The 19,217-nt window shown below is 33.4% G+C and overlaps 5 protein-coding genes across 8 annotated transcripts; 3 read left to right on the forward strand and 2 right to left on the reverse strand.

Annotated features, from left to right (window-relative positions):
* Positions 1 to 4,310: 4,310 nt before the first annotated feature.
* Positions 4,311 to 7,309, forward strand: LOC106353156 (uncharacterized protein At3g49140). 2 transcript variants are annotated; one of them, XM_022716346.2, is made up of 12 exons: positions 4,311 to 4,548; positions 4,799 to 4,922; positions 5,019 to 5,235; positions 5,308 to 5,410; positions 5,505 to 5,569; positions 5,679 to 5,795; positions 5,881 to 5,979; positions 6,076 to 6,229; positions 6,306 to 6,415; positions 6,507 to 6,656; positions 6,747 to 6,842; positions 6,947 to 7,309. In XM_022716346.2, exons 1-12 carry the CDS (start codon positions 4,512 to 4,514, stop codon positions 7,055 to 7,057), a joined length of 1,383 nt encoding a protein of 460 aa, XP_022572067.1. In that variant the 5' UTR covers positions 4,311 to 4,511; the 3' UTR covers positions 7,058 to 7,309. The 2 variants fall into 2 exon arrangements, with proteins under 2 accessions (XP_022572067.1, XP_048591601.1); XM_048735644.1 differs by having other exon boundaries at positions 5,025 to 5,235.
* A 101-nt stretch (positions 7,310 to 7,410) lies between these two features.
* Positions 7,411 to 10,236, reverse strand: LOC106356811 (solute carrier family 35 member F1-like). The gene is made up of 11 exons (XM_013796539.3): positions 9,314 to 10,236; positions 9,146 to 9,240; positions 8,976 to 9,033; positions 8,632 to 8,826; positions 8,464 to 8,540; positions 8,312 to 8,394; positions 8,175 to 8,226; positions 7,993 to 8,061; positions 7,803 to 7,889; positions 7,644 to 7,705; positions 7,411 to 7,536 (listed from the first exon to the last, which is right to left on the reverse strand). Exons 1-11 carry the CDS (start codon positions 9,438 to 9,440, stop codon positions 7,428 to 7,430), a joined length of 1,014 nt encoding a protein of 337 aa, XP_013651993.1. The 5' UTR covers positions 9,441 to 10,236; the 3' UTR covers positions 7,411 to 7,427.
* Positions 10,237 to 11,352: 1,116 nt separating this feature from the next.
* Positions 11,353 to 13,835, forward strand: LOC106353153 (PTI1-like tyrosine-protein kinase 3). 3 transcript variants are annotated; one of them, XM_013792849.3, is made up of 6 exons: positions 11,353 to 11,605; positions 12,103 to 12,277; positions 12,356 to 13,004; positions 13,088 to 13,220; positions 13,296 to 13,382; positions 13,497 to 13,835. In XM_013792849.3, exons 2-6 carry the CDS (start codon positions 12,187 to 12,189, stop codon positions 13,635 to 13,637), a joined length of 1,101 nt encoding a protein of 366 aa, XP_013648303.2. In that variant the 5' UTR covers positions 11,353 to 11,605; positions 12,103 to 12,186; the 3' UTR covers positions 13,638 to 13,835. The 3 variants fall into 3 exon arrangements, with proteins under 3 accessions (XP_013648303.2, XP_048591603.1, XP_013648304.2); XM_048735646.1 differs by lacking the exon at positions 11,353 to 11,605 and adding an exon at positions 11,729 to 11,917; XM_013792850.3 differs by lacking the exon at positions 11,353 to 11,605 and adding an exon at positions 11,818 to 11,985.
* A 954-nt stretch (positions 13,836 to 14,789) lies between these two features.
* Positions 14,790 to 17,479, forward strand: LOC106353154. The gene is made up of 12 exons (XM_013792851.3): positions 14,790 to 14,985; positions 15,071 to 15,147; positions 15,268 to 15,343; positions 15,434 to 15,506; positions 15,587 to 15,638; positions 15,704 to 15,765; positions 15,916 to 15,979; positions 16,063 to 16,120; positions 16,199 to 16,285; positions 16,380 to 16,473; positions 16,636 to 16,734; positions 17,090 to 17,479. Exons 1-11 carry the CDS (start codon positions 14,903 to 14,905, stop codon positions 16,726 to 16,728), a joined length of 819 nt encoding a protein of 272 aa, XP_013648305.2. The 5' UTR covers positions 14,790 to 14,902; the 3' UTR covers positions 16,729 to 16,734; positions 17,090 to 17,479.
* On the reverse strand, positions 17,358 to 18,529 carry LOC106353155 (tetrapyrrole-binding protein, chloroplastic). The gene has a single exon (XM_013792852.3). It carries the CDS (start codon positions 18,221 to 18,223, stop codon positions 17,444 to 17,446), a length of 780 nt encoding a protein of 259 aa, XP_013648306.2. The 5' UTR covers positions 18,224 to 18,529; the 3' UTR covers positions 17,358 to 17,443.
* Between the last annotated feature and the right edge of the window lie 688 nt (positions 18,530 to 19,217).

Below are 19,217 nucleotides of genomic sequence, written 5' to 3' on the forward strand. Positions count from 1 at the left end.
TTTAAAATCAAACGGCATTCACCACCACCCAAGTTCATTCTCCATTTTTCTTCAGTAAGGTTTCATCAAGACCTGGAGATTCCCAATTGCTTTTTAAGCTAATCTATTTTTTGGAAAGCTCGCAATAATTCCAAAGGAGGCATTCTTTTCGGCCTTGAGATGCTGATGATTGATGGAGAGGCATGTGTCCATATTTCAATATTATGCTTCCGATTTCTTACACGTCTCTGATTTTTTTCTAACAGAGAGAGAATATGTTAACAAGATTCTATCCTGAAACTCAACTTAAGAATTTTTGACGTTAAGAGATAATTTTTAAGATTAGTTAAATAAGTAACCATCTCTGAATATATTAATGGTTCTCAATATCCTTTTGTGTAGTAACTAAATACATAATTGTTCATATTGAAATCTGCTACATATTTCACATTTTTATAACAAATAATTATTTACAAAATAATGAATACCAGAAAGTTTAATATTGAAAATAAATGATGGATTCAAAACTTAAAGAATTGCTGAATCATTTTATTGGTTATCAAAATTTACAGATTTAAGTATTCAAAATTATTACACATTTATAAAATTATATATTTATATGAAATAAAGGTTATTTACCTATAGTTCAAAAAAAAAATTCAAAATCAATTAGACGATATATAAGAAAATATATAATATACATAAGATGATAGAATTTTATTTATTTATTAAATGTAGAGTATTTTAAATTTTAAAAAATATTTAAACATGGTTACGAAAAGATTAATAGAGACATTTAATATGTTAACATAAATTAATGACATTTCAAACAAATAAATATTTTGAAACAAATAAATGATATAATATTAAAAAAAATAACTTAATTTTCGTTTTTAAATATGAGATTTAATGTTTATAGACAAACAAACCGCGCGTAGCGCGGTAAAATCTCTAGTATGGATAAAAGTTACCCAAAAATATTACATATCGCATAAGTAATATAGGACTTAAAGCACACCCGCAATCTGTAAATACTAAACACTACTCCAACTCCTAAATTCTAAACCATAATGACATGGAGTTCCACCAAAATAAGTTTTTGTTAAAAATTTCGGTGAGCAAATTTATAAAGTGGTTCATTTTCAAACATCGTATCAAATAACCTACTTTGTCTTACTTAATGATAAATAATTCTTCAACTTTTTTTTAATTTACTAATTTTATTTTAAATATTAGTGAAATTTTCTTTGTTAAAGTTGTTTAATTTAACTATAATCTCTTAAAAAATAGATACATAATTTATTATTTTAATTACAGAAATCAAACATTATCAACTGCATATGAATTATCAAAGCTGAAAATATAAAAGAAAATAAAACCACACAACTGTTATTAGATATTTTTTCACTCTGTATTCTTTTGGTGTTTAAGTATCTCCCATACTTAATTAGAAAATAGTTTTAATAATATTAAAATGTATATTTATAATATAATCTTTTAAATCATTTTCTTATTATACTGTTTTCAACAATTCAACATTACAAGAAAATATTTGCAAGAGTTATATCAATTTCTCAAAACTTGCCTTTTGCTATATATATCTTCATACTCTATTGATAATATTAAACCAAAATATATTTAAGAGATTGCATCTTTTTATCATAAATTATATCTTTTATTTTTTGACAAAAAATGTTTTTATTTATAACTAATTTTTAATAATTTAAACTATTTAAAAATTGTATTTTCATTTTAAACTATATTAATTATAGAAATATTTTAAAATATTAAATGATATATATATATATGTATTTTAAAATATTAAAATTGCTTTGTTAATATAGATTTCGTGGAGTTTCCACTCCTAGTTTTCATAGAAAAAACAATTTTGCTAACAAACATATCAATATAAGAGGATGATTGGTTGTTGATGCGGGTGCTGTACACAACACTATTTAAATCTACAGCATAAATTACAAAGCAATTAGATTTTATTTTAAAAAAATCTGTTCACAGCAATTTAGTAAATTAACGTGGAGATAAGTGCTTTACAGTTTACACAGCTAAATATTCACAGCTCAGATTTTTGAGCTTTTCAAAACAAAATGTAATATTTCACTTAACTTTTATTTTTAAAATAATATAAATAAAAAAAACTCTAACTGTAAATATATATACGTAGTAGTGAGACTGAAATGAAAATGTATTGTACTCATCTATTCTTATTTTATTTTATTTATTTAATTTATAGTTTGATTGATGAACCAATTTCATGTCATTAATTTGAATATGAATTAGTTCACGTTGTATATTATATTGTTTGTCGTACTATTAAAATCCTATTAATTTGAGTATGAACTATTTTTTCATACTAAGTTGAGTATAAACTGATTTTATATATATAGTTTCTTGTATTAGTTTTAGTATGAACATATTTCATGAACTAGTCTTTAAATTGATATTCATTAATTAATTCATTTGTCAACAATATATTGGTGCACTATTTTATTATACTATTGTATATGATTCTAATGAAAAATCATCAATATTAATTATAAAAAGGATTGCAAGATAATATTTTAATGAATTGATAGAATACATGCGATTAATTAAATATTTTATCAATTTTATTATACAAAATATGTTTTATTAAAAATGTTTAATCTATTTTATGAAATTTTATAATAATTATTTTATTTATTCAGAAAAATTAAAAAATGTTTAAAGTTTAATATACCGTTTAATATATGTATATAATATTTTATAACTAATTTATACCAATCATTCTTTATAAATAAAACCTACAGCTTAAATTTTAGAACTAAAATTCTGCAGCAATAAAATCTATAATTATAGCAAAAAGTTTATTGCTTTAATTCTACAGCAAAAACTTAAAGTTACGCCATTTACCGATCGTTCCTAAGACTTTGGGGGTGATTGGTTGGGTTTTATCTCCATACTTTAGCTTTATTTATTTTGAAATCACTAAATTTTACCAATCATGCTTTAGCTTTACTTTTAAAAATTAATGTCTACATCAAGTTTTTATTTAATTTTACCAATCATGCTTTAGCTTTATTTTTAAAGCTACAGCAAAAAAAATAAAGCAAAACTTTTTATTATGTATTTTAGGCAAAAATGCTACATCATATTTTTATAAGCTGTAGAATCTGTAAAATGTAAAAAAAGATATCTATAATATCAAATAAATTATATAATCATAATAAAAACTTTTATAAATATTTTAATTTTGAATTTGAGTGTTTTTTTAATTATTAAGATATTTAAATAATATAAATATTATTTACATATCACTTTTAAAATTACAACAAATTTTGATAATTTATAAACAAAAATATTAATATAAATTATTTTAATTCATATAAAATAATAATTATATATATATACAACACATATTTCATATATTTTATTTTAAAATATCTACAGCCTATAACTTACAGCTACAACAAATTTAACTACAGTAAAAGTCTCTGCAGAAAAAGTCTACAGTAACAACTTTACAGCTACAACCAATTTATCTACAGCTAAACATCTACAGTTAATTTTTTTAAGCCACAGTCGAACCAATCATCACCTTTATAATGTTATACGATACTTTTACTATTTTCTGACCCTTGAATAAGCAAAAAATAAACAGAAAAGAAAAGTAAAGAGACTTGCATGTTATCGATGTCATGTTTAGAAAATCTAGTCGAATCATTCTGTTAGGTTTAATAATAGAACATTTCTAACTTCATTCTATTTTAATTCTAAAATAAAACTTGAAATAAAAATGTTCTAACTATTTTTTCTATATAATGTAAAATTGGCTTAATCTATAAAGTAGAATAGCTCATCTATTTTTGTTAATCACACTATTTTAACCTAAAATAGAGTAACTAAAATTTAATTTATTTTAAAGAAAAAAATAGAGAGATAAAATAAACCATACCAAATTTTTACAAACTCGGATTAGTCGTCTGCGAGTCTACTTTAGACTTTTTCTGTTTTTCTTTTATTAAATAACGAATCAAAGGATGTATGCTCTCTTTGTCCAAAAAAAAAAAAAAAAAAAAAAAAAGAAAGAAAGAAAGGATGTATGCTCTCTCTCTGATATTTAGGATTTTAGTAGGAGTTTCAATGTGTATCCTTACTTGTACTCTGTTATATCAATGAAACTTTCAGATGAAGAAAAAAAATAACGAATCAAAGGAATATTCATTCATCATTTTATTCATTTTCTACGGATTTTGTTTTAGAGAGAAAAAAAAACAAAGAAAACGAAATTCTAGACCAACCACAACAACTTTCCTGACCCAAATAGATAAACAAAAATAAAATATCAATATTGTCATGAAGCCAACAACAAAAGTAGTAATAAAATAAATAGATGCGACAGTAACACACAAACAACGAGACAGAGACGTGATCAGCCACGACGGCGGAGGCCAAGACTAGTCCCAACGATCAGCTACTTTGACATTTCACGGCGGCTGAGATTTCAGCTTCTCTCTCTCTGTGTTTATCTAATCATGGTGATCGCTGCGGCTGCTTCTTCTTTTTCCCTTGGTACCTCTCACCAACTCTCAGAATCTCTCTCTCTCTTCATCATTTTGTTTCTCTAGCTTCAGTTTGTTCAATCTTTACTCGTTGGTTGATTAAAGTTTCCATCTTTTTCTGCTTAGGAGATTACTTCCCGACACAAGTTTTGTTTTTCTGTCTGAATGAATTTAATGTTGTTGAGGAAGTTATGTGTTATGTGTTAATGTCGTTTGTTAGAGATCTGTGAATCAGTTAATAAAGTCTCAATCTTTATTAGGTCCATCTCATTGCCATCACTCTTACACGGATGACTTCACTTCCTCCTTGCCTTACAAAAGACACCGCAGCGCAAGAAACCGTGTCTTTGATCCATGTGCCTCTGCTAATCTCTCTGTTTTAAGGTATTATAATCAACAATGTAACCTATGTAATGACAAACGTTAGTCCATTGTTTTGCTTCTGGAGTGAACTTTTGGGCCTTGTCCATTACTACTCAGTTCCAGATGCAAGGTTCCTTTATTTGGATCAGCATTTCATGTATCAACCGGTGGACATGACCTTGGCCTCACTAAGGTTTCCGTTGCTGCTGATTATTCTGATTCGGTTCCTGATTCATCTCTCTACGGCTATCATCCTCTGGAAGAACTGAAGCCCTGCAAAAGAGTGCGGCAGACAAAACTCTCTCCTGCTGAAGTAGCTAGGACTACCGTCGAGGTTTGTAGCTTAAAAAACAAGTTAAGACCACCACTGTTGAGTTTCATATGTTGAACATGGTTTCCTTCGTAGGCTTACACCAGTGCTGTGTTGGTGTTTCCTGGAGCAATTCACTGTGAACCACACGGTCAGAACTCATGGTCCGAGTTTAAGTATGTCATTGATGATTATGGAGGTCAGTCTTTTATTCATTGCTCAATATATATATGTATCAGTCACGTCCTTTCTCATCAGTTCGGTTTTTATTCGTGTGTTTCTATCTACTCTAGATATCTTTTTCGAGATTCCTTATGATGGAAACATCTTAGAAGATCCTGGAGCTAGTAATCCAGTGGTAAGTGTGTCATTGTTCAAATTTGAATGTAATTTATCTGTACATAACTCATAAGTAACACACAACGTCTAGCACATGCTTCTCTGAGTATTCATCACATATTTTCTAGAAAGCCTTTATTGGAATGGATGTCCCACGATACGAAAACGCATGGCTCCATGAGGAATATAACATATCTGAAATGGGTAATCTTGACCAAATCATTTTTGATGAGCATTATTTCGAGGTAGGTTGAATCTATTGTACTCTCATGCCAAGTCTATATTGTCTTGTTAACACTCTTTGCTTATTTACTTTGGAAACCTGAGCAGATAATGGATTCTGAAGCTAGAGATGTTCCAGTAGATTGGGGAATGCCTGACACTTCCAACGGGGTTCATCCTATTTACTTTGCTAAACACATGTCCAAGGTCCTTGCAATTCACAATAGAATGATGATTAAAAACCATAATCAATCTGTCATGCTTTGTATAAAAACTTGGAACATTGTCTTTGCAATCATGCAGGCCATCAGCATGGACTATGAGAAGAAAATGGACTGTCCATCTAATGGTGTATCCATCCTCGGATGCCTTAGACCCGCTTTCCTCGACGAGGAATCCTATATAAGAAGATTGTTTCTCTCGGAAGATAGAGATGACTATAGCTGGGAGGTTCAAGGTCCTTTCATATTCTCTTGGCCTCAGAATCAGATGTGCTGAAATCTACATTGTAAATTTTTCTGTTGTGTTTTCAGGTGATGATAATACAAGCACTAGTTCCAGACGAGATGAGGACGATATGACTTCAAGTGTATATAGATTAGAGATTGTGGGAATAGAGCTTCTCTCCCTCTATGGAACAGAGGTATGTTCCTACTTACAAACTCAGTGTTTCATTTATATTTTCTCCCACGGTGTCACCGTGCGTTGATGTCTAGATTCTTTGACGTTTTCAGTCTTCTATAAGTTTGCAAGATTTTCAAGATGCTGAACCAGACGTCCTAGTGCACTCTACTTCTGCAATCATAGAGCGTTTCAACAACAGAGGGATTAGTTCAGGGATTGCCCTTAAAGCTCTCTGCAAAAAGAAAGGTCTTCATGCAGAGGTATTGTATCCAAGTTTCTTTGTATGTATATAGTTTAGAATACGCCTAACCACTAATCACTCTGTTAACATTCCGGTTTCTTATGTGCAGGAAGCTAACCTGATCAGTGTAGATAGCCTTGGTATGGATGTGAGAGTTTTTGCTGGTGCACAAGTCCAAACTCACCGTTTCCCTTTCAAAACCAGGGTGAGAGAATTTTTCAGACCAAAACGTTGAACAAGAGATACAACATTTTGATTATAGAGGACATTCATATGCTTATTCTTCTCTCTAACATTTTCTTGTGACAGGCTACAACAGAGATGGCAGCAGAGAAGAAGATCCACCAGCTACTGTTCCCTCCTTCACGGAGAAGGAAACTGAAGTCTAACGACAAGAGTTTGAAGGACGCATACCGTTAAAAACACATTATCAAAACCACCAAACCAAGAAACAGAGAAGGAGCTATTTTGCCACTGGATCTGTCTGGTGCTTACACGAGTTCTTTGCTCTGACGTTTGTGTACATAGAGATGAGGTTTCAAGTGACTGTACTAGAGCTGTGTGGAGATGCAGCTTCTTATACTTGTAGTAGTAAGTTAAATAAAAATATAAGAATAAACAGAAGTTGATACATTTGAAGTAACTTCTATAAAAACCTTTTTCCACTCTTTATAGTTACGAATTGTGTTATAGATTTACAAACTTCTCTTCGCACAAAAGTCCATTTCTTCTTGCTAGAAGCAATAATCTAATTTCTCACATAGACAACATGAAACCTCAGGCTTTGTGTTCAGGTGGAAGCACCTGTAAGCCTGGCTCGAAGTGAATCACCATCTTCCTCATCCAACAGCTTTATCTGTTGTTCTCCCCCACTTTGCTTCTCCTGATCATTCTCTTTCCTGAGAATGAGAATATCAAGTATAGGGAACACAAGGGGTTAAGAATACTGATCTCTGAAGTGAAGTATATATAATGGAGTTGAAGAAAGATGGAGAAAAGACTGTACATTGAGTATATGATCAGTCCAATAGCTGTAGTAGCAAATGCCAAATAATAGAGCCAATCAACCTAACATGTATAGTAGAAGCCACATGATCACACACATTTGTTTCAACTGACAGAAATGTAAGTGTTTCCTGATGTTTAAAATACAAAGTGAGCTAACCTTCTCATGGTAAGCGAAAATGCGGATCAGAACCGCCCACATGTCTGATGTGAGTAGTGAGAGAGTGAACATTGCTGTACCATTGGTCTAAGAAGACCATATTTTCAGAAGCATGAAAGTCAACGGACATATCAACATGAAGACATAGAGTGAAGGAGGTTCATTGTATGGTTTTAGTTTTGTATCATACCTTGAGTAAAACTGTGAGTATGGTGTAGAAAAGAAACACACCGATTGCAATTCCAATATAAGGCAACACCTGAAACCACAAAAGCGTAGAACCTTTAAGTTTTTTTTTTTTTAGAACCTTTAAGTTTGTTCCCCTAAAAGAGAAAGTCTCTGAATAACATAAATTTAAAGCAGAAAACTTACTGCCTCAGTTGACCAGTGAATAGCATTGAGCTCATCACGTTCAAATATGCTTCTATGGATCAAGTCAAGGAACAACCTCTTTGATAGAACATAAATTTAAAGAAAAAATGTCTTAGCCTTTTTCATTTGAAGGATACATCTGAATTGCACCAATGATTGCACCGAAAAGGCCCACAAAGGACATGAGTTCAACTCTGTCTGCATTCTTCACAAAGAACTCCTATAACAACATGGAGACTAGAGTTACACAACCACACTTGAACTTAAATGCTATCAAAGACTTGCTTACCTCACTGGTATTACTGAAAGAATACAAGGTTGCTGCAGCTATCACAAGAAAATCCCCTTTTACAGGATTTTTTCCTCCTGAAAAATGCCACCATAATATGTGAGTGTTATTAACTATGAAGAATGAAAACAGACACAAGAGAAGTAATGAATCAGTTTGCATCATTACCAGATCGATCCCCTGCATGGACGTCTGAGAAAACGACCATGACAACACCAAGAATACATACAACCACACCACTGATCTTCATCAAACTGTATCTTGTCTTTAGAAAAACCCAAGTCAACACCAAAACGCACGGGATCGCCCAGCAGTCCAGTAACATGACACTTGTCATTGATGTGTTCTGAAATGCCTTTACCACTGTAAAAGCAAAATCTCATAATACTTACCACAAGACAGAAAAAAATAACTGATTACTTTCACTATAGCAGCATCAACTCTCAAGCTCGAGTAAACACACATACTAAGAATTATTGAGACTAAAGAAGAGTGTCAGTTAAAACACTCACCAAGAAAGTTGCCTTCGACATCAACTAGAGCAAGCAGGAAATAGTAATACCATTTGGCCTACAACAGTTTTGCATTGAATGTGTTTGGAAAGACTTGCTAGTCCATATTGCAACTTTTAATACATATTTATTTGTACTCCCATGATCAAAAATTAGTAAGTAACACTAACCTTAATTACAGATCTTCGATATAGCATTATACTTCCATATACAATTGCCAGTAACACATAACCTAGGAACGACTGTGATGTTGGAGCATTGATACCTAGAAGATTTCGTAATTTGTAAGCCATTAATATGTGTTATTAAAGTAATGGATTGAAAATAATAGGTGAAACCTTTTCTGACGAGCTCAGAGGTTGTAAAGCCAATTGAAGTAGAGAGAAGGGAGAGGATCTGTCCCAAGACAAGTCCTATGAGAGTCTCCTTCTTCTTCTTGATCTCATTAAAGCTGAAAAACACCATTACTGTTTTTGTTTCCTTCCTTCAAACAATCCAGTGAAGCCAAAAAATTGAAAGCTATGGTGAATGTAAAATACAAAGACAATACAGTGGATCAGATCCAGAGAGGAGACTGGAGGCAAGTCCTTTTCTATTCTACAAGAATCATTGGCTACTAGTTTAATGATATTGAATTCAGATAGTTGATATATATAGTAATACTCTACATAAATTAATCAAAATCACGTTGTGACAAAAGGAACTAATGATATGAAACTTCATATCTCATATATGTATTATGTCATCATGGACTACTATTAAAAATATCCTAGGATGATTTTATTTTGACTTTCTTATCGGCAACTTTTATTGCATGAGATAAATATTATAGTTTTTTTTTTTTGCGAAAGTACTATAGTTTTTTCCTTATGTTGTTTTAGCTTTCAACTGTTTTGGTTCATGAAGCTTGTGATGGAATAAGAGATCTGTTCTTATTTGAAATTTAGAATATCATAATATTTTAAAATTAATCTTAATAAAATTGTGATTATTTGAGGATCAAGTGATCTATGAATCAGCCGTCTCTATGGGTGTGCAGAAGGAGTTTTTGCACAGGACCCAAAACAAATTTAGACAATTTTAGGTGTAATTTAGAGCCTTTTTAAAATAATCTAAGACCATTTTTCAGACAATTTTTTTGTTATTCAGATAAAATATGCACAGGGTCCATCAAAACAGTGAGACGGGTCTACTACGAATAATACTCCATTCCACATTATGTTAAACTAGATCTTTCAAATTTTATATGAACTTTTTATTAACTAATACTAAAACTTTACAAAAAAATAACGGTGTTTGTTAAATTACTATTAGTTAAAAAATTTACAACTGTAAAAATTGATGTATTTATAATAAATATTTAATATGGTTTTAAATATATATGAAAACATCAAAAAATAATTAACAAGATGGATTATAACTATTTAAAATTTAGTAGCCAAATCGAATGTTTTCATCAAAACTTCCTAAGGACTGGTAAGTGTGTACTAATTCACTTTCACCACCGTAAAAGCAAATGGAAGTAGTTTAAAATCTCAATATAGAACATGAAAAGTGGCAGAGCCCTCCAAATCATTTATTAGAGGGGTCAATTCCCTATAAGCTTATATTACATGGGTGAAGGAGTTAAGTTGGTGATATTTTTTCAGTTCTTTTTCTTCAATATCCAAACAATTTGTTTTTTGTAGAAAACCACATGGGTAAAGAACTACCTCCGCCATTGGACATGAAGGTAAAGTTTTTGTTTTAGTAACCCGAAAGAACAACATATTACTTTGACCACAGCAGCAACAAGAATGTCATGCAAGTATTTACATTTCTAAACTCCAAAATCTCATTACATTGTCAACAAGAAGAAGAGTGTGTCAACAAGAAGACTCACCGAGAAAAATCCTCTCCACATCAACTAAAAGCAATGAGAAAATAGTGATACCACTTGGCCCACAACATTTCTTTTCCATTGAAGATGTTAACAATTGTTGGTAGTTAGAGAGACAATCATAGCTTTAAATGTAATTTTTTTTAAAGATGAATGTAGAACATTTGATTTATGTAATATATTAGTATATTTTAACTAAAAGGTTAAATTAACATCTTCAACATTTTCCCCTTTACCAAACCAAAGAAAAACTGATTCACATTTTGATATTTTATTCAGTTGTTGTTTTTGGACTACTTTAAGAACTTGACAATAATGTTTTCCACATTCTTGTCTTTCTAAAATATTAAATCAGTCAATATACACTATTACCCTTTACTAAACTGATCCAAACTGTATAAACCTCCAGTTACAAAAAAAAAAAAAACTTTTCTTCAAATCAAAGATCGAAACAACGCCGACAAAACAGACCTGATCAGGTCAAATACGTAAAAGACTATACTAGAATGTATATTCCGGACGAACGAACCATCGAAAACGATGTTGACAAGAGAACAAAGCAACAGAATCAGAAGAAGGTATTAAAATATCATTTGTCCAAGATTTTTCCTTAAGCGCGTCTGCCTCTCTGCTCCTCCACTATATATCTCTCTCTCCCAAGAATTTCAGTTCCCCACGTCTATCTCCCTTCTCTCCAATCTCGCCAACTAACAAAAAACAGAACAGCAAAACAGTGAGATAGAATTTACAGGTACTTATGTTGTCTCCTCTTTCATTATTATACTCTTGTAATGTACTGTAGTTTCTTTGCTTTGCTTTGTTTTATTGGTCACAAGTGTCTGTTTTTTTTTTTAATCATGTCTCTCTGTCTCTCTTTACTTTTGACACATTCTCTTAGCTGTTTTCTTCTCTTTATATCTGTTTTTCTTTTTCTAAATCTTTTGCTCTTTCGTCTCTTCCTGCTCCTTTCTCTGCCAAAGTTCTTAACTTTATTCGACCCATCTCTCTCTGGGTTTTGGGTATGCATCCGACGGATCCTGACTATCACCGCCGTGGTCAGACGGTAAGATTTACTCACAAAAGCTTTGATCTTGAAGCTGAAGTTTAAGCAGCTCGTGGGTTTGTGTAAAGGTCTTAACTTTTAGCCTGAATCGAATATCAGTCTCTCTGTTTGGCTTGAAGGATCTTGCTTTGGCTCTGTATTGATTGTGTAGATATGAGAAATGATGATGATTGATTCATTTTCAGGCCAACGATAGATCACCAGGCTACTTTGTGCGGCTGGATAAACCGAGAGCTGTAGACGATCTTCACATAGGCAAGAGAGAAAAGATGCGCAGGTGGTTGTGCTGTGCTTGCCACGTCGAAGAGCCTTACCATACTACTGAAAATGATCACCGGAGAAGTCCTAAGCACCATAACGGTACTAGTTGTGATCCTTTTTGGTGCCGATTAGTGTGGCATTATTCATATTTATTTTCGTGTTTCTTTGTTCTTGAAGGGCACAATAAAAACCAAGAAGTGTCTGTGAGACCTGATGCTCTTAACGTGCCTCCAGCTATCGACGTCCCTGCGTTGTCATTGGATGAGCTGAAAGAAAAGACTGATAACTTTGGATCAAAGGCACTGATCGGTGAAGGCTCATACGGAAGAGCTTACTACGCAACTTTGAAAGATGGGAGAGCTGTGGCGGTTAAGAAGCTTGATAACTCAGCTGAGCCTGAATCAAACTTCGAGTTCTTGACTCAGGTCTCTAGAGTTTCGAAGCTGCAGCATGAGAACTTTGTTCAGCTCTTTGGCTACTGCGTTGAAGGGAACCTCCGTGTTCTTGCGTACGAGTTTGCCACGATGGGGTCTTTGCATGATATCTTGCACGGGAGGAAAGGAGTGCAAGGAGCGCAGCCAGGTCCGACGCTTGATTGGACCCAACGGGTTAGAATAGCGGTTGAGGCAGCAAGAGGACTTGAGTATTTACATGAGAAAGTTCAACCTGCGGTTATACACAGGGATGTTCGGTCTAGCAATGTGCTTCTGTTTGAAGATTTTAAAGCCAAGATTGCTGATTTTAATCTGTCTAATCAGTCTCCTGATATGGCTGCTCGTCTTCATTCTACTAGAGTTTTGGGGACCTTTGGTTACCATGCACCAGAGTAATAATGAATTTCTCTAAACAATTCATTACACTATTCTTGAGGAAGTAAAGATTGTTAACTTTACTGTTTTGGTGTTGCAGGTATGCCATGACTGGTTCACTGACACAGAAGAGTGATGTTTATAGTTTTGGTGTAGTGCTTTTGGAGCTCTTGACTGGTAGAAAACCTGTTGATCATACTATGCCACGTGGTCAGCAAAGTCTTGTCACTTGGGTAAGTACAAAAACATCTTTTTATTCTTTGCTGTTATTGTTCTTGGCGTTAAGTTTCTCTGCCATATAACTGCAGGCCGCTCCAAGGCTGAGTGAAGACAAAGTGAAGCAATGTGTTGATCCAAAACTCAATGGAGATTATCCTCCTAAAGCAGTTGCAAAGGTAACAAAAAAAAAAGCTTTGGTCATTTTGTATGGTTTTATCTTTAATCCCTGTGAAACCACTTTTGAAGCTAATCATGTAATGTTTTCTTCTTCTTTTTTTCTTCTCTTTCAGCTCGCGGCTGTTGCAGCGTTATGTGTGCAATACGAATCAGAGTTTAGACCGAACATGAGCATTGTGGTAAAAGCTCTACAACCATTGTTAAAGTCATCAAGGTCATCAACAGCAGTAGCTACTCCATCCCAGGAAACTTGATTCTTATATCTGATAATGGGAGATTGGTTTCTGTTCCATGTGTTGCCATGTCATATACAAATACTGTTATTCAGTGTCTTTTTGTTGAGGCTTTTATTTTCTTCTCTTCTTATATGTTTATTAGTAGTGATTTTGGTGCGTCTTGACAATTGTTTTGTTTGATACAAAAGTATTTATTCTATATATTGGAGTTTTTTTTTTGTTTTCTCCTTTAGTATACTGCTTTTCAATTTAATTTCAAGAATATTCACGGCTTAATTAATAACATCTGCACATTGATTACTTTATATGGGTATTCTAATGATAATATATAAATGGTGTTAATGAGTTAACTAATATATTATTTTATATCACTTAAATGTAAATATAATTTATATTTTCTTAATAAATTAGTTTATTACTTTAATATATTTAAAAATTTGAATTTATACATTAATTAATTAAGTACATAAATTAAAAGAGACTAATTAACACCATTTATTAATTAACTGTAGTTTATGGGTGAAAATTAATAGCAGCTTTGATGATAATATTAGATACTTTACACAAGGAACACCGTATATTACAAGATTTATTGATAGATTAACAAGTATGAAGATTCTTTTACCTGAGAATGAGCATAATTTATTTCCTGATGTGTCTATTTGATGATAAAGTACTCCGTATTTCATTTTCTATTAACTAATATTTACAGGAACTTGGATCATGACTGCAAACCTCCGATGCTTTTTTATAATCATTAGATTTTCTTTTTCTGGGAATCATCCTTAGATTTCCTTACAAAATGTTGAAAGTAACATGATTACATCAAGTAAAAAACGGTTTTTTCTTACCTCGACATTTACTAAAATTCAGTTTATACCTCTAGATTGGTAAGTCAGTCTATTACATACCTCAACTCTTTATTTCTTTTATCACATACTCAAACTTCAAAATTTTAATTAATTTCTGTATTGACCGAAAAATCACGAGTGAACCAGCTGAGGTATAAACTGAATTAACAAGTGTTGAGGTATGAAAAAATTGGTTTTCCTTACATTAGTAGATAGTAGATCTTATTAATACACTATTTTGAAAATCAGGTTTTAATTTTGATTTGAATTCTCTAATTAGAGATTTATTTTTGACTAATTAAATAAAGTAAAGTACGATTATTTACTTTTTTTACTTGTATAGTTCTTTTCATAAACGAAAACAAACTCAATTTGATTGCTCGTAGTCGGAACTTGATCTGGTCGGAAGATTTCGTTCTTTCTCCGACAAGAATGTCGACACCTGGGTTTAGTTTGCTCCTCGGTCTTCTACAACTCGTGGGTTTCTTACTTCCATTGAGAACATATGCAATTAGGTGAAAGATTAATTTTTTATGTTGTTCCTATAAATTGCGACGAGCGTCTGTTCTGTATTCGCTTGATCTCGATTGAATTTTGCAGGAAGGACATCGGGTTCTTAGAAGAGAGGATTTGCAGAACAACCGTACAAGGAAGGTATCTGATCTCTGACGATGAAGGTCAGCAACTTCCTCTCCAATGAAAGATTCAATTTTTACAGCTTTTAATCTCTTTCCGACAAGAGACTTTAGTAAGAAAGACTGGTTCTTTTTATAAGCATGAATGATTGTTTGTTGCAGGCAATGTGTGTAATGCTCTGTCTTTGGATTCTCGAACCCGTTGCTGTCCATTGAAAGGAGAAAGATTCTCTTGTCAGTAAGTCATTTTAAGATGATCATCCTAACCTTAAATTGAGGCAATAACCAGACAGTCTGATTCTGACTTTGTTGTTTGGCTTGATTTTAGTGGATGCAACATACTTTCACAATGCTGCAGCTCTTATGAGTTTTGCGTTTCTTGCTGCTTGAATCCAACTCGGGTATTCTATGGAACCTTTGATTTTGTTTCTCTGTTTTTGCTTCATCTTGTTTTGCTCATGAGTGTGTTTATCTTATGCAGACGATTCTCGAGAAGGTGGTTAAGATAAAAGTTGCAAAGCCGGCTACAGCAGGTTTTGCAGCAGCTTCATAGGTGTAATTTTCATCTGAAAGATCATTAATCTTTCCTCTTTATCAGGGACATACAGGACCGTATTTGATTTTTGTGCCGGGAGATGCCGCCATAGTTCTGAGAGTGTGGTAAGTGATTTGACTGTTCTTCTCTTCTTGGCAAATTTCTTGAGTTTATTATATCTTGAAGTGGAGCAAATTAGTGTGGAAGTGAGGTTTTTATTTGAAGTTGATGGGATGCTTATCAAAGTGTAATGAATATGACATGAAATTTTACAGGTTCGTGAAAATGCATACCACAGCAAGTTTCACCATTGTTTTTCTCTGACGTCAAATGCTTCAGGTTAGCTTTTGATAGCTTAGTCTTTCGTTCAACTATTGTTTAAAATGTCAAAATATCTTACATTCGTTAAATAACTGGAATAGGGGCAAATCTTACACAAGTTGAAACAAGGCTTCTTGGCATTGACGTTATTGTCGGAAGGTATAAAACACATACAACTCACTTCTCTACCATTATGAATTTGTGTGCGCTTTTTTTTTAATTGAGCTTGTTTCATAGGCAAGGAGATTCATGTGATGCTGTTTGCAAGTCACGTGGACAATTGTGTGTGATGAACAAACTCTCACTTTTAAACCAATGTGACGTGTAAGTTAACTGAGTGATGTCTTTTAAGACAGATCTAGCCATGTCTCAGAGATTTACATGGTGTTCTTTTTTTTTGTTTCTTTTGTTTGCGCAGTATGCAAAGATACATGACTTGCAAAGGCTCCTGTTTAGCAAGTGCCGGGGCTGACCAGCCTGCTGAAGTTGCAGATGACGCACCCAGAGATTTGGTATTCCATTTTTGTATCTTCTCTAATGGCGCACTCTAAGTTCTTGAATCCTGAGTGAAACATCTCATTCACATAGCTTTCTCCCGGCTTAGCTTTGAATCTTGATCATAAACTGAGTGATTCTATATATGTGTGTGTGTGTTTATTTTCTTGGCTTTTCAGTATCCAGGCGCGTGTTTGTATAGCCGGACACAATCAATGCTTTCTTGTGACGGTTCACACCAATACACCCGACGACTCTGCCCATGCGCCTAGAAACTAGTCAGTATTATTGAGACTCAATCCAATATTTTTCTCCTGCTTATATATACACATGTGCATATATCACAAGTACATATATCAATGGAATTAGATTCTATAAGTTTTTCTAAAGTAAGTGAATAAAGATCATCCTCGTTTTCTTCGGTCTCTAGCTCAAGTAGTCTGAAGAACGCACAAACATTAGCTATTTCAATAAACTGTACCCTCTTGCAACTGTTTTAGAATGCTACTTAAATCTTCTTAGCTGAACATGGCATGTTTTTACATGATGGAAGAGAACATAGTTTTGATACATTCATGCATGATCCTACATATTTATGCATATGACTAAACATTTATTCATTTAAAACCACAGAATGAGAGAAAGCATCTGTCCACATCAAGTGTAACGTGTGTGGCCTACATTTGAGAATAAACTACAAGGCTACAGAAGCAGCAACGTACACATTAGATGTTTTTCACACATTGAACAGAGCCAAAACCACAACTTTGTATTCATTCATCAAATCAGCAAAGAAGACACAAACAAGAGAAGGACTTGGACAGCTGGAGTTTGAAGTTGTTTCAGATTTGACCTGTCTGAGAACGAATATCTTCAGAACTTATGAATTTGAACATTCATCAACCAAGAAAGACTTTTGGTTTATATTCATTAACTAAATGACTGTTCATACATTCATAATCATAATCCAAATGAAAATCAAAGACATCAAAAGCTGTAATCTGTTTTAAACACTCTTGTATCTTTTGTCTGTGCTTTACCACCACCACCTCTGCTCTCAGCTTCTTCTCCTTCTTCATTATCATCATCACCATCTATCTCAAACGCAGGATGGCTCAAAACGCATTTCAGAAGCTGCGTTCCTCTCAAGGCGTTTGTTAACGGTAAGTGTCCAAGAGGCGTTTCATCGTTAAGCTCCCACTTGAACTCGTCAGGGAAAGCTCTGTAGTTGTACTGAACCACCTCTGTGTCAAGAAGCTTCATCCACTCAACTTTAATGAAGAACCTCGTGAAGTCTTTCTTGACTTTCAACCAGATTTTGCGTTGCACGCTGTATCCGAACCTCCCATCGCTGTGTTTGGTCCACAGGTTGTCGATAGCTTGAAGATCTTCAACGGAGATGGACTTCACCTCGGAGAAGAAGACGTAGCCGCGTTTTATGGCTGCTTCTCCTGCTATCTGAATGAGAAGCCTCCTAGTTTCTTCGTCTGCTTTCCTGAAATCTTGGTTGATCAGATGGGTCGCTAGGACTTCGAACTTGGTTGCGGTTTCAGTGGTTATGTCGGAAGTGTTTGTGGTGGTAGCAGAGGTGACGAGGAAGGAGGAGGAAGAGGAAGAAGAGCAGATGAGTGATGAGAATGTGGGGGTGGAAGTGGGGTGTTTGAGTGAGAGAGAAGTTGGTGTCAAGTGAGATTGGTAGTGGAGATTGTGGCGGTGGTGTTGGTAAGAAGAGTGGTGGTGGTGGTGGAGAGAGTTTGTGGTGGCCATTGATGGAGTAAGAGAGAGAGGAGAGACGCCAGGAAGATGGAGAATGAAGTTGGATAGTTTAGAGAAGAGTGAGAGAGAGAGAGAGATAAGGTGTGGAAAATCAGGAAAGACTAGGCGCGGTCGATTCTGATTGGTCACTTAAGGGTCAGGTTTGATTCTCTTTTGTTCTGTACTTTTATTTTCATTTTACTTAGATTTTATGACAAGTTTTTGTTTTCTCCCACTAATTTTCTAAAGAATGTCTATACATTGTTTCTTTTTGATCAAAATAAAATACATTGTTTATTTAATGATAGATTTGGTGTTTACTTCGTTCTTCTCGTTTTCGTTATTGACTTGAAAGTCTTATAATAATCTTGTGAATATAAGATTATTGAACAAAGAAAATTATTATTGTAAAAAAAATAGTCGATGCATACATGTGAATATGTAATGGTTAGGAAGCTATTGTCCAGGTCACAGTTGGTAACCAAACGGGTAAATAGCCAAACGGGTCTTTCTAGTGGAATTACAGCTTATTGGATATAAATAGGCCCATTATTTTAATGATATGACCACAATGAAGATTAATGGTTAATGGCTATTGATTTTTTTTCTTTTGTAAAATGAAGATTAAATTATAACAAGTGAATTATTATTATACTAGATGGTTGTCTGCGATTTACCGGGTATAAACATTGTATGAAAATCATATATTATGTTTATGATTTTGAATAATAATAATAACTATCAAAAGTAACCTTTTCATTTTAAATAATTTGAAAATCAAAAGTCTTGGTATTTGAAAATCAAAAGTCTATGGTGTTTTAAATAGTTTAAAAATTCAAATACTATACATAGAGATGTCAAATGGGCGGGTTGGGCGGGTTTGGGTGTGTCCGAATGGGCTTCAATTTTTTGCTGGACATTTTTGGTCGAAGCCCAAATAGAACCATGTCCAAATGAGACCATAACCAAATAGGACCATGATTTGTTGAGTTATCCATGGACGGCC

Source organism: Brassica napus, chromosome A7 (assembly GCF_020379485.1).
Source record: "Brassica napus cultivar Da-Ae chromosome A7, Da-Ae, whole genome shotgun sequence".
Classification (NCBI taxonomy): Eukaryota; Viridiplantae; Streptophyta; class Magnoliopsida; order Brassicales; family Brassicaceae; genus Brassica; species Brassica napus.

Excerpts from the sequence above, each read along its gene's own strand:
- LOC106353156 (XM_022716346.2), top strand. The coding sequence starts at position 4,512 with ATGGTGATCGCTGCGGCTGCTTCTTCTTTTTCCCTTG. Across the intron at positions 6,230-6,305 it reads CTATAGCTGGGAGGTTCAAG|GTGATGATAATACAAGCACT; the intron begins GTCCTTTCATAT and ends TTGTGTTTTCAG. Across the intron at positions 6,657-6,746 it reads AGAAAGGTCTTCATGCAGAG|GAAGCTAACCTGATCAGTGT; the intron begins GTATTGTATCCA and ends TCTTATGTGCAG.
- LOC106356811 (XM_013796539.3), bottom strand. The coding sequence starts at position 9,440 with ATGGTGTTTTTCAGCTTTAATGAGATCAAGAAGAAGAAGGAGACTCTC. Across the intron at positions 9,241-9,313 it reads CTCTGAGCTCGTCAGAAAAG|GTATCAATGCTCCAACATCA; the intron begins GTTTCACCTATT and ends GAAATCTTCTAG. Across the intron at positions 7,706-7,802 it reads TTTTCGCTTACCATGAGAAG|GTTGATTGGCTCTATTATTT; the intron begins GTTAGCTCACTT and ends TATACATGTTAG.
- LOC106353153 (XM_048735646.1), top strand. The coding sequence starts at position 11,876 with ATGCATCCGACGGATCCTGACTATCACCGCCGTGGTCAGACG. Across the intron at positions 12,278-12,355 it reads AAGTCCTAAGCACCATAACG|GGCACAATAAAAACCAAGAA; the intron begins GTACTAGTTGTG and ends TTGTTCTTGAAG. Across the intron at positions 13,005-13,087 it reads TTTGGTTACCATGCACCAGA|GTATGCCATGACTGGTTCAC; the intron begins GTAATAATGAAT and ends TTGGTGTTGCAG.
- LOC106353154 (XM_013792851.3), top strand. The coding sequence starts at position 14,903 with ATGTCGACACCTGGGTTTAGTTTGCTCCTCGGTCTTCTACAACTCGTG. Across the intron at positions 15,344-15,433 it reads GGAGAAAGATTCTCTTGTCA|TGGATGCAACATACTTTCAC; the intron begins GTAAGTCATTTT and ends GCTTGATTTTAG. Across the intron at positions 16,286-16,379 it reads CTTTTAAACCAATGTGACGT|TATGCAAAGATACATGACTT; the intron begins GTAAGTTAACTG and ends TTGTTTGCGCAG.
- LOC106353155 (XM_013792852.3), bottom strand. The coding sequence starts at position 18,223 with ATGGCCACCACAAACTCTCTCCACCACCACCACCACTCTTCTTACCAA.